The sequence below is a fragment of the Eurosta solidaginis genome, chromosome 1 (genome assembly GCF_040869045.1).
Source record: "Eurosta solidaginis isolate ZX-2024a chromosome 1, ASM4086904v1, whole genome shotgun sequence".
NCBI lineage: Eukaryota > Metazoa > Arthropoda > Insecta > Diptera > Tephritidae > Eurosta > Eurosta solidaginis.
Genome location: NC_090319.1, coordinates 393808710 through 393827155, shown reverse-complemented (window position 1 = coordinate 393827155; position 18446 = coordinate 393808710). Strand labels below are relative to the sequence as shown.

Genomic DNA, 18446 nt, shown 5'->3' with positions numbered 1-18446 from the left:
TCTGAATTGATTCTGAAAACTAATTTTATAAGTTAAACATGAAAGAAACATTAAAAGTAAATTGTCAAATTGTCATCATTGTCAGCTACAGGCCTGCCAAAATACTGCGCTCAGAACCGCCACGGGCTGTCTTCTTATGTCCCCAGAACACCATCTACATAATGAGGCGAGAATACTCCCCATCAGGGAGAGAAATGAGATGCTAACCAAACAGTTCCTGTTGAATACCCAGAAACCTGGGCATCCCAACAGTCATCTGATTGATGAGCCAGCACCGCCTAGGGACTTAAGGAGTCATCTCGATAAGCATTTTGAGGAAATACGGTACCTGAGAACACAGCCGTATGAAGCAAAAAAACACAAGCAGGTCCTTGGTGAACTCCACAAACAGGCGTCGGACCTTTATGCCAGGAATTGCCCGGTGAATCCAGTACTCAAAAAACAGTACCAAAAACTTGCGGAATAGGAACGCATACTCCCCAGGGAAACGCGAGTCACTCTGGCTCAACTTCGTTCTGGATACTGTAACAGGTTAAACTCTTACATATCCAGAATCAACCCCGACATACAAAATGTATGCCTCGCTTACAATGTGTCCCCACATGACCCAACCATCTCTTTAATTGTAATGTGGAACCAACGCCTCTAACACCCCTTTCATTATGGTCCACCCCTGTTGAAACAGCAAGTTTCCTTGGACTCCCGTTAGATGATATTGATGACAATTTGTGATCGGTCGCAGCTATTAGGTGGGGCGAAACATTGCTACAACAACAACAACAACAACAACGAGCTTACCGCCCGTAAATAAATTAAAAAAATCGCTTAATCGAACTGCTTACGACCTTAAATTGATCATAAAAATTTCCAAAGTAGTTTATTAGATGCAGAAATAACCACTTGCCACTTGAGCCTAATTCTCATCCCTAATGAAAATGCTCAAGATAGTTGTGGGATTCTATCTTCTGTGTGATATAGTTGTGGGTGGGAAAATTGCACGTTCACGTTTTATCTATCTAAAAGGGCTATAAACTCGAGTAAGTTCGAGGAATATACGAACAAATCATTTTCATTAAAACACAGTACTTAGTTTCTGTTCTACAACTTTTCCCTAGATTCCTAAACAAGTTGACGTGATTGGTATGAGCATCCGGTAATAACGCATCAGAAAATATTGCATACCTTCAGGCTGATCACAGTTTAGTACATTGCGAAGCAGTACTTTCCTTTTTCTGTGTCTATCAAAACAAGTTTTTCTGCTCCTGTCATTTTCTCCAAGAACATTTTCATAAAGAAGCCATACCTTGTATTTCTAAAAAAGAAATTAACTGTACAGTTTAACTTAGAAATACTTTAGCATAGATGACGTGTAACAAATAAAACGCCACGGAAGCGTTTTGCTTTTCATTTATTTGTAAAATATTAAGAATTAAGTACATCCTAAAAGTAACTTGATTTATCAGAATTAACAGTATTAACTCAAAAATGAGTAGCACATTCTTTATTTAGACTTACGATTACTTCAAGACTGATTTTTTAATAATGCTTGCTGCACTTCCATAAAATTGTTTTATTACTTAACTAATACAGAACATTTTCAATTAACTTAATAGTTTCATAAATATTAATTCCTTTCAGCTCGTTTCAGATATCACGTAGACGCTCGATTCATCATTGATTTGCCATTTATAAGTAATTGGCATAAAAAAATCTAAAGAACATTGCTATTAATTGTACATTCCAAGTTGATATAAAAAAATATACAGTGAGAAATATGTCAAATAACTTAATTATATTTTCGTTTAAAAGGAAAAGGCCCCTTAAATTCGTTTTACCGTCCATTCCGGACAAATGGGAAAATCCAGCTTCAAATGCATGGTTACATTTTCGTACAAATAAAGATCATTTATTCAATACGTATTCTATTTGATAAGTTTTATTTGAAATGATTTAATACAATCACGTTTCTCATCGTATAGTAGCAAAAGGAAGACGTAAGAACTATTTTCAGTAGGTGTTGTTCAGTGTCTACACTCTAGGAACGCTAACATTTAGATTCTTTCGTTAATTATTTTTTATATGAAGCCTTACATTTCGCTTCCAAAAATGCATTGTTGTGAAAGATCACCCTTTTGCTTTCGAAGGAATTACTCACTTTCTTAACCCCTTGCCAACTCGGATCCCGAGAAGGAGCATAGGAAACACTTTCAGTGTAGGGTTGCGCCGTTGTCTATATATGTATATATAAATGAATGTCCGTTTGTGTGAGGCTTATAGAATCAAAAACTATCCGGTCGATTTTGTTCAAACTTTCACATAAGTCACCTCACGCGGTGGATGGTTGCGATCGACGCACAGGGTCTCGAGATATAGGCCAAAACATGGACCCGGATACTCCTAGAATGTGTGTGTATTATGGATATCAAATGAAGGCTGTTGCTGAGAGCTCTAAAGTAATTTTCATTGTGATATTCGATTTAGTCGCATCAACCTGGCAAAACTGATAAATATGCAGGCGATGCCGAAATAAAGACATGAATTAATCATAAACAAATACATATTTACATACGTCCTATTCGATTTGCCTGAAATTTGGTATATAAATTTGCCTATATTAGTATTTACGATGCTTTTTTCCGGGAAGAGGGCCAGAGACGTGCTGGGACTGGGACTTAGACTGGGACTCGGAGTGGGACTGGGACTGAGACTCGGAATGGGACTGGAACAAAATACATACCACCCTCTGGGACTGGCAATAAGAGATGAAGAATGAGAAAAACTTGAGAGAAGAGAAAAGAGAGAAGGAGACTGACAAAGAGATAGAATGAGACGAAGATGGAGATAGATGAAGCGAAAAATGCGGAGGTATGAGTGAATAAAGATTAGGAAAAAGTGGAGAGGGGGAGGGCAGAGTTAGACGTAAAAAGCTTATTAAAATATTTGCAGATAGACAAAATTTAGGGCAGATTAGCGTCTGCCGGGTCTGCTAGTTCTTTATAAATTGAAACGCTCGACCTTTTTTCTTCCGGGTAACAGTACAAGTCGATTTCTGGGTTTTAGTAGATTTCTGGTTTTCAAAATTGGTTTTAATTATAAAAGTGTAATTGCGGCCGCTGTGGTGTAGTAGTAGCGTGCTCCGCCTACCACACCGAAGATCATGAGCACCATCAAAATTTAAGAAACAATTTTTTTTTTTTTCAATTAGAAGAAAGTTCTTCTAATCGGGTTTGCCCCTCGGCGGTGTTTGGCAAGCACTCCGAGTGTATTTCTCATCTGCCTTGTAGATGCCGTTCGGAGTCGGCATAAAACATGTAGGTCCCGTCACGCTAATTTGTAGGAGAAATTAAAAAGGAGCACGACGCAAATTGGAAGAGAAGCTCGCCCTAAAATCTCTTTGTAGGTTATAACGCCATACATTCATTTTTTTTTTAATTGCCGAAATCAACAGACATAATATTTTTATCGCCAAGTTAGTCACTTCCTTCAATCGATGCTTTCACCAACTAAACTAACAAAATCTCACCTGCGCAGGAAACATTCATTTTACCCCACACACTCATATATCGCAAATACCTAGCCCTAGGCCCTATTAAGTAGTCCGATTGTATTGTTTTACAGCGTTTGCCAAAAAGTATAAATTCAATGTCAAGGTTAGGTGATATTTAATTTAAATTTGTTATTTTTTTCTTTATTCGCTTCGTTGCTTGTCTTTTTATTGCGTTGTTTGTTTAATTTTCCATTCGCTTGTCTTCATTCCCACCACGAGCTGATAACTAAATTTACTTGGAAATTACATATTCAACACCTCAGCGGGTAGCCAAACTTCTCACACATTTACATTTTTGTCGTGCAGTTTTTTTTTATTTATCTGTTTCTTTGTTTATTTTTAATTGTTTTTTTTTCTTGTTTATTTTTAACACTCCTTTTTAACTTATCTACACGCTTACTTTCACTCAACGTTTTGTTTTGTCACGTTCTTTTAGCTTGCTTTACTCATTTTTAGAAACCTTTTATAGTTTTGTTTTTATTTTAACCGATGTTTTAAATGGCTTTCAGTTTATTTGGTTTTTTACGAATTTTTGCTCACTTTTGAGAGCGCCCCTTTTGTAAGTATGTATGTGTGAATGCCCGATCGTGTTTTTTTTTTGTTTTTGGATCGCAAAAATGTTCTTTCTATTGCGAGTTCGTCGTTGTTTTTGCAGCCAATTTTTTCTTCCGCTTGAGTTTCGGTAAATTGCTAATCGCTCACAGCTTTTTTTGCGCATTGCCGTGAAAAGGTGTGTCGAAAAGAGCAAATAATTTCTGAGTTACTCTGATGGCTTCGAGTTATAGCTTTCGATACCGAAATGATCCCTGCAGTCCTGTACTGATCTCAAAATATCGAAGGAATTATTTTTTATTTTATCCCACAACAGTATCGGAAATGTTCCCTGAACCTACTGGATTTAAAAATCGAAATTAAACCTGATATCTTAAACGCCTCCAAGTAGTCCGGAGTGTACGCTGTCAACTTTTTCAAAATTGCTTGAATTTTAGATTGGTATATATCTTTGGTCTACGTCAAATAGACTTAGTTTTAAAGCCAACTTTAAAAATAGTTGTAGGTGAAATGAAAGGTAGGGAGGGGATGTTGCTATTTCTCACATTTTTGTATTTATAATACAATCAGCTGTGCAGCTTCGTAGCCACTCTTTCTTTTTGCTTATGCGACTAACTTTAATAAAAATTTGATGTTAGATTCTCATGAAGCATAACGTAAATTTTGCTTTTTTGAATGTAAACTGTACAAGAAATTTGTTTCAATGTAAACGCCACATCGTTGTTTTATTTTTTAATAGCATTAAAAACAAAACCAAAAGGCATTGGGGTTAAATTCTGTGCTCAAGCCAAAGTTTTTTAGCAAGTTTTTTCCGTAAGATTCTCAAAAGTTTTTAACTTTCTGCCCCTCTTTTTGATACACCTTTTATAAATATTATAAAAAAAATTTCGAATTAAAAGTGAAAAGGAAGCGTTGCTGGATTATATAATTATAATCTCAACAAACCGGCTATAAAATTTAAATTAAAGCGAAATGTTAAATCAAGCAATTAAAAAACGTACACATTTGTTGAATTTTGATCGTTATTTTCGTTTATTTTTATTGGATATTGCAATTAAGCACATTAGTATGTACAAATATTATAATTTATATATAGTATAAAGATGTTGCATGCGCGAACTTCAGTGGAAAGCAACGGAGCTTCACAAAATTCAAATAGGTCACTTCCACCACACCACAAACTTTAACACAATTTTTAATATAATTTTAGCACACAAAATACACTGATTGGATTTTTAGAGAGTAAAAATTAAAATTCTGAATAGATTAGCTGAATAAAAAATGTACAAAAAATTGTTAAATAATAAATACAGAAAGTGGTAGTTAACACATTCTGCTGTGGTGAGTGGTGAATATGACCTACTAGAGTTTTGTTAAGATTGCTTCACACTATTTTTCGCGCATGTAACATCTTTATTTTTCAAAAATCTTTGGTATGTATAGCCATTTCCCACATCGGTTGGTTCGCGTGTGTCTGACGTCCGATTTGTGTGTGGCGCTCTGTTTGTTTATTTTAAGAAATTTTTGACTAATTTTGATCGTTTTTTGTGACGGAAAATGTTGATTGTTTACGATTGTTTTTTCATATTTCTCTTTGCTCAAGATCTTCTGTTTACTTGAGATAGGTATTAAGTATTTTATATTTGTATTTATTTACTCTTCTCGTAAGATAGCGCACTCCTTGGAGATTTTAAGTTTCACAAAATTTACTCATACTTAATGTTTTTTTTTTCAGTCTGACATCTGGATGTAATGGCATATTTTCACGCCGTTTGGATTTTTCATCATTCAATCTGCTGCCGAAGACGCGCTTAAATTCCTATCAAGTAAAGGTAAGTAATAATGTCGGCAATGATAATGCAGTTAGAATGGGCTTAAACATTTCGTTGAACCGACCGATTCGTAAGGACTCTTCTACATAGACCACATAGACTGAATGTTTCCATAGTGTTCGCTTGACTAATAAATAAATTTACAATTAAACGCACAAACGCTAACCGGTTAATAATGGAAACCTTGTTTTTTTTTTTGTTTTTGAAATTCACAAGCACTGTTTTCGAAATCAAGTAGGTATTTGCGTTCATGATAAAATTGATACCCTTTCTTAAGCATTGTACATTTTTCAGTGTTATAGCGTTTTCTTTTCTGAAATAAATTGTTGACTAAGTAAATGGTAAAACCTTAATAGAGTTACTCCTACCCCAGAAAATGTTCAAAATTTATAGTGCAAGAACATAATGGCTACCCCGTGTGTTTGCTGATTTTCACAAACGCGCTGTCAATAATAATAACAATTCAATAGCAATTATTTCCTTCATTTCAATTTTCCTCGCCTAAAAATATGTGAAGTTACGAAAATAAATTGTCTTAATCAGCTAGTTTAGCAGAGTTGCACTGCCACAACGCCATTTTATGCAGGGTAAAAGTGTAACGCTTTTGCGTTGCGAGGAGCAGGCAACAATTTTCACAAAAGAACGAAATTCCTCGTAAAGGCGTTACCTGTTTTGTAGAACAGAACAAAACATATTTACAACCCTTGCGAGGCGTACAAAAAGTGTAACACTTTTGCCAGAAAAGAAAACGCTATCAGCAATTTCCTTCCAAATTAAAATGTGCAGCTACGGAATACCACACGGATTTGCTAGATCGGCAAATACTTAAATATAATTCCTCAACGAATGACAGCGTGGCTTAAGTACAAAACAAAGTTGAGTTGGAGTTCCTAGAAATTTCGTGCGAATACATCTCCATTGGCTCATTTTATTGGAACATGAGTAGATATGTATGTATGTATGTGGAAGAATTTGTTTGGGATGTTCATTGTTCTGAATTTTTTGCTTGCGTTTTTTTATTTCAATTCGTCATATAACTCGAGCATTCAGCATCAGTCAATATTGAAAGGCGATTCTTTTGGCGCTTTTGTTTGTTTCATTCATAATTATTATTTTGAACATCTGGTGAGATTTCTTAGAAATTCTTCGTGTTTGTCTACCCCTGGTACTGTTTATGCTTCTTCGTAGAGCTATCCGTTAACTCTCAGGTGACTGAAATTGCATAACAAATATTTTCTTAGTAATTTTCGTGTAAATACTTCATCTCTATGTTTGTACAAATTTTATTTTTTCTTGGGAATCCTTGATGTAGGAAACTTTGTACATATTTTTCAAAGCATATTTATAAACGAATTTTGAAACTGCATTGAAAACTCTACGCAATTAACTTCAAACCCATTTTCAAATCTGTCATTATATTTTCAATTCGGTGAAAAAAAAACATATAAACGCTGATAAATAAGATTTCTCAGGAAAAAAATGTGAAAATGTGGCGTACTAGTTGTTCTTGCGGCATCTAACTAGAATACACCCAGGGGTTGAAGTTAAACCACAATTGAAATAATTATTTTTTTTCGGGCTTTTTGAGAATTTCGTCTGGCTCTTATCGGTAATAGCCGATACTGACAAGTTAAAAAATCGATAACACGTCGATAACAAATTGGTAACACTCCGATAACTTTAAGATGACAAATCGATTACTCTTTGATATTATATCGATTAATTTTTGATACATTCTCCGATAACTTTTTGATTACAAATAAGTAACCTGATAACAAATCGATTACTTCCTGATAATATATCTAAACAATTTCTACAAATAATTGATAGTAAATCGTTAAATTTCGATCACAAACCAACGACTCGTCTGTAAAAAATCGCTAACTTATTTATAAACTGTATTATCGATAGAAAATGTATAACACTTCAATAACAAATCTATGACTCCTCTTTAGCTCGTCGATAATATGCCTATAAAAAACTAAAAATTCGTCGATATCTCATCGATTACAAACCATTAACACTTCGATAACAATTTCAAAACACGCCGTCCGGTTTCGGTTTTGCCTTCGGTTTTGACTTCTTTCCTTTACTTTGCTGTATTTTCCTTGCCTTACCTGAACTTAATTTGTTCCCACATTACGCTACAGTGTAGTGCCTGTTCCCTCAAATATCATACCAGTTCCAAAGACTATGCGTCCGCCTACGCTTATCTTAGGCTTACATTCTACATTACCCCATACTCTAACCAACGATCTTTACACATCAATAACTTAGTGTAATTTGCGATAATGCATACGAGTATCATTCTTACGTATAGGTAAAACCAAATATCCCCGTTTTGTCTTCATTCAACGTTCTCTAACGCCTTCCCAATTGAAACATTCCAACATTTGCAAAATCACTTATATTACTTTTGAATATTTTATGATTATTTTTACATTTTGTTTTGAATTTCTTTTGTGTTTGTTCGAATTGCATGCAACATTAAATAAAATTTCAAGAGCCACTACCACCACCACCGCCTAAGTGAAACAGCAAAACTTTTTCTGACATCACATTGGCAATGGCATTGAACAAAAATTTACTTACCTTTAAGTGCCTTTTGTTTCTTCCTTCGCTTTTGTCTGTTCTTTTTGTTATTGATGCTATTTCATACACTGAAAGAAATGGTGCTAGTAAAATCAACAAATCGGTCCTGTTGTTCTTGACTTAACGGAGATTCAGTGAAATTGATCGAATTATAGTTAATTCGACCGAGTTCTTTGTCAAGCGAACAAATTAGTTTAGTCATTTCAACAGAAGAGAAATTGTCGCTCTTAAGTTAACAAAATTCTGAAAAATTGACAGATTCCTAATCAATCTAACTGATTTTTTTGTTAACACAACTGATCTCACTGGTGATTTCAACAGCGATCAACAGTCAATACATGAGCAAATTTCAAAGAGAATTTTACGCTCACTGCGCTCTCTGCTTTGTATGTATGCTGTGTACTATATGTATGCACATATTTACGTATGTATATGGCGGCAGCCGTGGTGTGATGGTACCGTACTCCGCCGGGGTCGCCCCTCGGCACTGTTCGTCAAGCACGCCGAGTGTATTTCTGCCATGAAAAGATCTCAGTGAAAATTCATCTGCCTTGCAAATGCCTCAACATAGGTACTTTCGTACAAAGCTGTCGCTTTTTTTTTGTTCATTTGACTACTAAAACGGTCAATTACGAATCAACGATTTGTGCGCAGTTGATTCAACATCTTGTTGCGATGGATAAAAATTTACAGAAATTTCGGTTGAATTGACCCGTATTTCGGTTGATTTTACCAGTCTTTTTCTTTCAGTGTACGCATTTAAATAAAACAATATATATGATGGATATGTACTACACACTGTAAAAATGTTTGCATGGAAATGTTAGGATGATACAACGAAGCATTTTTTGGAGAACCAATGCATGTTTAGAACCGTTTTGATCCCATTTTATTTATTCTTTGGGATGCGTTGAGTATAATGTTGTCGAGCCCCATAAGGTCCCCCTTAGTTAGTTTGGGATTTTTTCTGAAAAACTTCGTACTGTTTTCCTCAGGACTGTATTAGGTTTGATTTTGGGATCCTAACTAAAACCGAAACCTTTATCAAATACCACTTTATTAAAGATCAAACGCTCATTGAATTAAAAAAAAAAATAACACGAAAATTCAGTCAAATGCTTTATTTGTGCTTGGTGTTTTTGGTGTTGATCAGCAGACAACAAAATAATACAATTCAATTTTGTTCATGCGTTGTTTTATATGTTTTGAAATCCCTGCCAAAACGGGTATAATGCCAGATCATGACTCTCTTACCTGTTGATGTCTTAAGCAGATTGACGCGTAAATTTTTTGTGTTGCTTATGAAAACACAAAACGAAAAAAGTATTCAAGTTACCGTCATTGTTCAAACCGTTGAAAATAGTTTTTAGAAACAGTGTGAGCAAAATACTTTTCTCGTTGGCTGACTGCCATAACATTTGCAAATTGTATTGAATTTATAAATATTTAATTCGTTTTCCAATGCACAGTCAAAATGGAGGGAAATGCAAAAGAATAGCATTTGTGCTGTTGATGTTGCTGAAAAAAAAATTATAATAATATGTAAAATAGAAATAATATGAAAGTACTGATCCGCTGCAGCTGTACAACTGATTTTAAGGCAGGATAAAAAAGTTAAGGAATGTCAGAATGTAAAGTCACAGCATTCCCTACGGAAATGGCAGGTAGCCTTGGGTTTGGCTGGCCAAACTTATCGTAGCTCATGCCGGCTTTTCTACTACAACAATCTCTTCAGCCGCTGTCGACTGTCTGGCGGGCAGCCTTTGATGCAAGAATTTCAATTTTTCTTTTGTTTGCTGCTAGAGATTCTAAAGCATATTTCTTAATTCGCCTTTCAATTCTTTTCGTTCATTTTGTATCGAATTTTTTCGTCTTTAAACTTTTCCTCTTTTCCTCGCTTGGGCATGCTCCGATGTATATTTTTATACTCAGTTGAGCAGAGCTCACAGAGTATATTAAGTTTGATTGGATAACGGTTGGTTGTACTTATATAAAGGAATCGAGATAGATATAGACTTCCATATATCAAAATAATCAGGATCGAAAAAAAATTTGATTGAGCCATGTCCGTCCGTCCGTCCGTCCGTCCGTCCGTTAACACGATAACTTGAGTAAATTTTGAGGTATCTTGATGAAATTTGGTATGTAGGTTCCTGAGCGCTCATCTCAGATCGCTATTTAAAATGAACGATATCGGACTATAACCACGCCCACTTTTTCGATATCGAAAATTTCGAAAAACCGAAAAAGTGCGATAATTCATTACAAAAGACAGATAAAGCGACGAAACTTGGTAGATGGGTTGAGGTTATGACGCAGAATAGAAAATTAGTAAGATTTTGGACAATGGGCGTGGCAACGCCCACTTTAACAAGAAGGTAATTTAAAAGTTTTGCAAGCTGTAATTTGGCAGTCGTTGCAGATATCATGATGAAATTTGGCAGGAACGTTACTACTATTACTGTATATGTGCTAAATAAAAATTAGCAAAATTGGATGAAGAACACGCCCACTTTTTAAAAAAAAATTTTTTTTAATTCAAATTTTAACAAAAAATTTAATATCTTTACTGTATATAAGTAAATTAAGTCAAAATTCAACTCAAGTAATGATATGATGCAACAAAATACAAAACTAAAAGAAAATTTCAAAATGGGCGTGGCTCCGCCCATTTTCATTTAGTTTGTCTAGAATACTTTTATTGCCATAAGTCGAACAAAAATTTACCAATTCTTCTCAAATTCGGTAGGAGCATAGATTCTATCACGGTAACTGTTCTCTGTGAAAATGGGCGAAATCGGTGGAAGCCACGCCCAGTTTTTATACACAGTCCACCGTCTGTCCTTCCGCTCGACCGTTAACACAATAACTTGAGCAAAATCCGATATATCTTTACTAAACTTAGCCCACGTACTTATCTGAACTCACCTTATCTTGGTATAAAAAATGGCCGAAATCCGACCATAACCACGCCCACTTTATCGATATCGAAAATTACGAAAAATGAAAAAAATGCCATAATTCTATACCAAATACGAAAAAAGGGATGAAACATGGTAACTGGATTGGTTTATTGACGCAAAATATAACTTTGGAAAAAACTTTGTAAAATGGGTGTGACACCTACCATATTAAGTAGAAGGAAATGAAAAAGTTCTACAAGGCGAAATCAACAGCCCTTGGACTCTTGGCAGGAATACTGTTAGTGGTATTGCATATATAAATAAATTAAGAGTCCCGACAGATGTATTTCTGGATCACCTGGTCAAAATTTGGTCGATATCGCGAGAACGCCTTCACATATACATCTAAGGGCCACTCGCTTTTAAAACCCTCATTAATACCTTTAATTTGATATCCATATCGTACAAACACATACTAGAGTCACCACTGTCCCACCCTAATGGCGATATCTCGAAAAGGCGTCCACCTATAGACCTAATGCCCACTCCCTCTTAAAATGCTCAGTAACACCTTTCGTTTGATACCCATATCGTACAAACATTCAAGAGTCACCCCTGGCCCACCCTAATGGCGATATCTCGAAAAGGCGTCCACCTATAGACCTAATGTCCACTCCCTCTTAAAATGCTCAGTAACACCTTTCGTTTGATACCCATATCGTACAAACATTCTAGAGTCACCCCTGGCCCACCCTAATGGCGATATCTCGAAAAGGCGTCCACCTATAGACCTAATGCCCACTCCCTCTTAAAATGCTCAGTAACACCTTTCGTTTGATACCCATATCGTACAAACATTCTAGAGTCACACCTGGCCCACCCTAATGGCGATATCTCGAAAATGCGTCCACATATAGACCTAATTCCGACTCCCTCTTAAAATGCTCAGTAATACCTTTCGTTTGATACCCATATCGTACAAACATTCTAGAGTCACCCTTGGTCTACCTTTATGGCGATATCTCGAAAAGGCGTCCACCTATAGAACTAAGGATTACTCCCTTTCAAAATACTCATTACCACCTTTCATTTGATACCCATATCGTACAAACACATTCTAGAGTCACCCTGGCCCACCCTAATGGCGATATCTCGAAAAGGCGTCCACCTATACACCTAATGCCCACTCCCTCTTAAAATGCTCAGTAACACCTTTCGTTTGATACCCATATCGTACAAACATTCTAGAGTCACCCTTGGTCCACCTTTATGGCGATATCTCGAAAAGGCGTCTACCTATAGAACTAAGGATTACTCCCTTTTAAAATACTCCTTACCACCTTTCATTTGATACCCATATCGTACAAACACATTATAGAGTCACCCCTGGCCCACCCTAATGGCGATATCTCGAAAAGGCGTCCACCTATAGACCTAATGCCCACTCCCTCTTAAAATGCTCAGTAACACCTTTCGTCTGATACCCATATCGTACAAACATTCTAGAGTCACCCCTGGCCCACCCTAACGGCGATATCTCGAAAGGGCGTCCACCTATAGACCTAATGCCCACTCCCTCTTAAAATGCTCAGTAACACCTTTCGTTTGATGCCCATATCGTACAAACACATTCTAGAGTCACCCCTGGCCCACCCTAATGACGATATCTCGAAAAGGCGTCCACCTATAGACCTCATGCCCACTCCCTCTTAAAATGCTCAGTAACACCCTTCGTTTGATACCCATATCGTACAAACATTCTAGAGTGTCCCTTGGTCCACCTTAATGGCGATATCTCGAAAAGCGTCCACCTATAGAACTAAGGATTACTCCCTTTTAAAATACTCATTACCATCTTTCATTTGATACCCATATCATACAAACACATTCTAGAGTCACCCCTGGCCCACTCTAATGGCGACATTTCGAAAAGGCGTCCACCTATAGACCTAATGCCCACTCCCTCTTAAAATGCTCAGTAATACCTTTCGTTTGATACCCATATTGTACAAACATTCTAGAGTCACCCCTGGCCCACCCTAATGGCGATATCTCGAAAAGGCGTCCACCTATAGACCTAATGCCCACTCTAAAATGCTCAGCAACACCTTTCATTTGATTTCCATATCGTACAAACACATTCTAGAGACACCCCTGGTCCACCTTTATGGCGATATCTCGAAACGGCGTCCACCTATGGAACTAAGGATCACTCCTTTTCAAAATACTCATTAACAGCTTTCATTTGATATCCATATCTTACAAACATATTCTAGAGTCACCCCTGGCCCACCTTTATGGCGATTTCTCGAAAAGGCGTTCACCTATAGAACTAAAGCCCATTCCCTTTTAAAATACTCATTACCACCTTTCATTTGATACCCATATCGTACAAACACATTCTAGAGTCACCCCTGGTCCACCTTAATGGGGACATCTCGAAAAGGCGTCCACCGATAGACCTAAGGCCCACTCCCTCTTAAAATGCTCAGTAGCACCTTTCATTTGATACCCATATCGTACAAACAAATTCTAGAGTCAGCCCTGGTCCACCTTTATGGCGAAATCCCTAAATGGCGTCCATACATAGAACTATGACCTACTCTCTCTTAAAATACTCTTTAATACCTTTCATTTGATACACATGTTATACAACCACATTCCAGGGTTACCCCAGATTGATTTTCCTTATTTTGTCTCCATAGCTCTCAACTGAGTATGTAATGTTCGGTTACACCCGAACTTAGCCTTCCTTACTTGTTGTATGTGTGTATTATGTAATGTTATTTGGCATTATCCTGCAATACGGGAAATAAATACATTTCGTGCTTATTAAACTTTTTCCTTAGTTTTCGATTGTGCAGCAGATCAGCTTTTGCCTTTGTATAGCTTGCAGTACATTAAGTTATTACGATTTTGTTGCAATATTTAGATGTTTCTCTAGACAATTTTTTTGTGCTCTCGTGCCCGCTGCAAGAAATATATGCAATTACAAAAATGTGCACAACAAAAGTTATTTGATTATATTGAAATTCCACTGAGGGAGCAACTTTGATTAGTTTTATGCAATCGAAAATAAAAAGTTCGTTCCTTATTTGTTCGGATTTAACTTAATTTTTTAAATGCACATTTTTGTTTGTTAATTTTTTCATTTCTAAATATGCGCCATATGTCGTTGCTTTATAGCCTCTAGCATTTTGTTTTCACTTATTATTTGCTGACTTCTCTTTATTTACCTAATTAGCATATTTGTAAACACCTCCTGTTTTCCATATAACCCAATTAGTAGCGGCAAGTCAACTTCATGTATTTATCATTATTCCTTCTAAAATTCGGGTTCTCTAAATTTTTTGTGCTAATTAAATTTGAAAACTCATGTAAAGGGTTGAATTGCAATAAGTTAACTGTTGATTTTGGTTATTGCGCGCTTATCCTCTCGTAACATCATCTGTCATCATTTCTTGTTTACTTTGTTCAACTTTCGACTTAAGTTAAATACATAAAAAGGGTTATGCAGGCAATCCTTCATTGGTAATAATTAGAACAGTTGAATTTGAAGAGATAATTGTTCATGTTTATTCGATATAAGTTTCCACTTTGCTATGATATATCTTTAATTTTTTGTTACTGCAATACGTTTTTTTCCTACAAAACCTTTTTATTGATAGATTGATATATTAAATGCACAGTTCTGCATTCTAAAACTAAACAACTATTAGAATAGTTCAGGAACATCCTCTACATATCGACATCAGAGTGGAAGAATCCCTTCATCTGGATTGCCGACTAGAAATTTATCTCGGAAAAACGCTGAAGATCGCCCTGTATCTGGATTGTTGCAGAGCATATTCTACTTCAAAATTTAGTCCCAAATCGCACCTAGACATATTCGTGGACCTGTGATTTTGTCCCAGCAACACAGCGATTACAGAAACAGCTTGGAAGGGATCGCCGTGACTGACTGCCAACGACGCGATCTGTTTACCGTTCCCAATCAGACTTCCCAATCCTAGGGATCAACGACTCAAACACAACTTCCTTCACAGAAACAATTCGATGCGATGCTAACGAATGTTTGGCAAAATAGCCAAAATCTCTGTTTTGTTTGTGAATACCAAGAAGTGAACTAAAATACAACTTTTTTACGCACAAGTACATAATTTCAAGCTCATCTCAATTCCCTGACTTCAAGTATAGATTTGAACATTTAAAAAACTATCCTGAAAAGCAATGAAAAATCACTTTGGATTTTATGGCTTGTGGTAAAAAAAATGTCTCAGTAACAGTAATGTTATATACAAGTCAATGCGATATCTATTAGTGGATATTGTGTACTGGGATTTGGGTCAGATCATTGTATCATTGTTCAGTCACAGCCACGGATAAATACCGCTATGACTGAAAAAACACAATAGTAGAATAGTAGATCTGCCAACTCAATCGTCTCATCGCGGTGCAAATAATACAAAAAACAAGTTTTTATACACTATTTTCATAAAGAGTAGGGTACCTAATTCATTTATTGGGCCAGGGCGTATGGTGAAGTTGAAAGTGCTGAACCGAAAAATGTTTATTTTAGACCGATACTTAGGTTATAGACAGGCCCATTGCAATGCCATAGAAGGTCTCAGCTACCGTGGTTGGGACCAAATTGGTACTTGTGCTCGCACGTAGCTTAAAAGAGACCATGGATATGCCTAGTCGGCCATACCTTTTTGTCGTTAACAAGGTCCTAAGAGCGGCTTGGCTGTCCGCGAAAAAAAACAAACGATTCCTATCTTTGCAAACAAGCGCTAAATGATGTATCAGTAACTGTGAGCTTCAAAATGTATACTTTTTCATCATATAATTGATATGAAAGAAAATGTATAATTCCAAACTCTCTCTTACTGAATACTGCCCCTGCTCCGCCGATAGTCAACATATCATAATGTAGAGGTCCTAACTTTTTTGGAGATTCTACAAACGTTTGTGGCTCGTAGATTTTGTAAGTGCAGATCAGGAAAACAAAACCACTGTCTCTTTCAGGAGAACAGAGATTACTTTTCAAAATTTTGTTTATGCAATCGACGTCGGTATTGAACTTGAAATTGGAAAAGAAACAATAACGAACTCGCCGGTTACTTTCAGCAGTCATGAGCAACGACAACAACAACTACATTTGCGAAAATAGAAAATTGTAATTGAACAAATTTTTGTTAGTAGAGCAACAATAAACTAAATACAAAAGGAATGGTAGTAGCATATCAAGAGACTTCAGTTTGGTGCGGTAGCTCAACCAACCAGGCATCCACCAACATCAGTCAAGCAGAAAGTAAACCCAAAAGGTAGCACGAAAAGCAAAACAATAACATAACTACTGGGGCTGCTGCGGTTGACAACACGTCAGCTATCTCGCCGGTAATGGCAAACAACACATCAAAAGTAATGACAACGGCAACGTAAAGCAATCCAAAATCAAGTAGCAACAATTGCTGTACAATGCTCAAGTAAAAGTAAAAGATCAGTAGCCGTGGCAGTGACAAAATGCATTGCCGTGATGTTGCTTTTGGCTTTGATGACGCTTTTGGTTGGTAGACGAAGACTAAAAGAGTGGTAACGATGATAATGCTGCTGTTGATGACGACATACGATATATTTTTGATGTTGTTGGTTTCGTATATTTGATTGCTGTTGTCAGCTGGCAGCAATAAATGTCATGCAACGCCCAAAAACAAAAAACAAAAAGTAATTTGATAGCAGATAACTACAACTGCCATGCCAGCATTACCAATCACACTGTGGCAAAAAGATTCCTTGCTAATATGATGTCGACACGGTTCGTACATAATTCATTCTCATTCGTAATTTGATCTTCCATTCGTCATTCATTGTCAACCGCGGTAATTCACTTTGAAGGATGTTGTGAATAACGAAGAGAACGGAAGTTTATCGAAATATGACAGAAACATCAAAACACGGGAATTTTTATGAAAATGACAACCTCTAAAAGATGAATTAAGAAAATAGCGTGCAGTTAAGGTAATTCGCGGATTATGTAGTGAATTATTTCGAAACTATTAACGTTTTTACGGGCATCATATAACTAACACGCGAAGAGCTGCAGAAGTAGATAAATACTGAGCAGTGACATAAAAGCGTGCAAGCGTTCGGTCGCTGAAACGTTACATTTAAGTTGTTGCAATCGCAGCAATAGCCGACTGACTGCTTGCTACCCATTCATATTCAAAAATCTGAATGTGAAAAATGAATGGCGATTCAGCGTTAAAGTGAAAATAAAAGCAACAAGCAAATAAAGAAAAATTATGCGCATTTAAATTTATTTGGCCACATTTGTGGAAAAATTAGATTTGTCTGTTGTTGCAATTGCTATAAAATACCCCAACGGCATTTCGTGTTATTATTATCTTATCTTGGTTATTGTTGTTGATGCTGCATGTTAGTGCTCTTTAGATAAAAGATTAAATAAAGCGGTTATCACTCTCTAAATTCTGCAGAAGTTTTTTTTTGCTGAGTAATTCGCAATTAGGCCAATATGGGTTGACAAATGGATTTATACTGAAATACCACCAGGTTTAGAACTACTTCAGTATATAGCGAAGTTATGATTTTTGGATATTCTACATGAAAATTTGGTTTTTATCCATAAACCTGCTCGTAAATTCTTGTTGAGACTTATCTCCAGAAAGAGAACAAAAGCAAACAAGGGATGTAGTAGATCCTAGTAATAAATTGCATACGATGATCAATAAAATGTCCACATTCCTTTCTACGCAGGCGCGACGTTGTCACAGCTCAAACTTTGCCGAAAAACGTTTGTCATAAAAAGTATTTAAATGTTGACCTTTTCAAACATTTTTTACAAAACTTTTTACAAAATATACATATGTATACGCTAATAGCTTCTATCTAAAAATATATGTTTGTGTTTGTATGAACGTATGCATTAAAATAATTTACGGTTATGCCGTACCCATATTAAAAGATTTGTTTTGAGTTCTTTTAAATTAGTGTTTGGCC

General features: G+C 36.2%; 1 protein-coding gene across 1 annotated transcript in view; it reads left to right on the top strand.

Moving 5' to 3' along the window:
* The window catches only part of heca (headcase), a 297163-nt gene that overhangs the window by 109758 nt on the left and 168959 nt on the right, over positions 1-18446 (top strand). The window contains exon 3 of the mRNA XM_067763632.1: positions 5835-5931. Coding sequence (XP_067619733.1) covers positions 5835-5931 — 97 coding nt within the window. The remainder of the gene's footprint in view (positions 1-5834; positions 5932-18446) is intronic.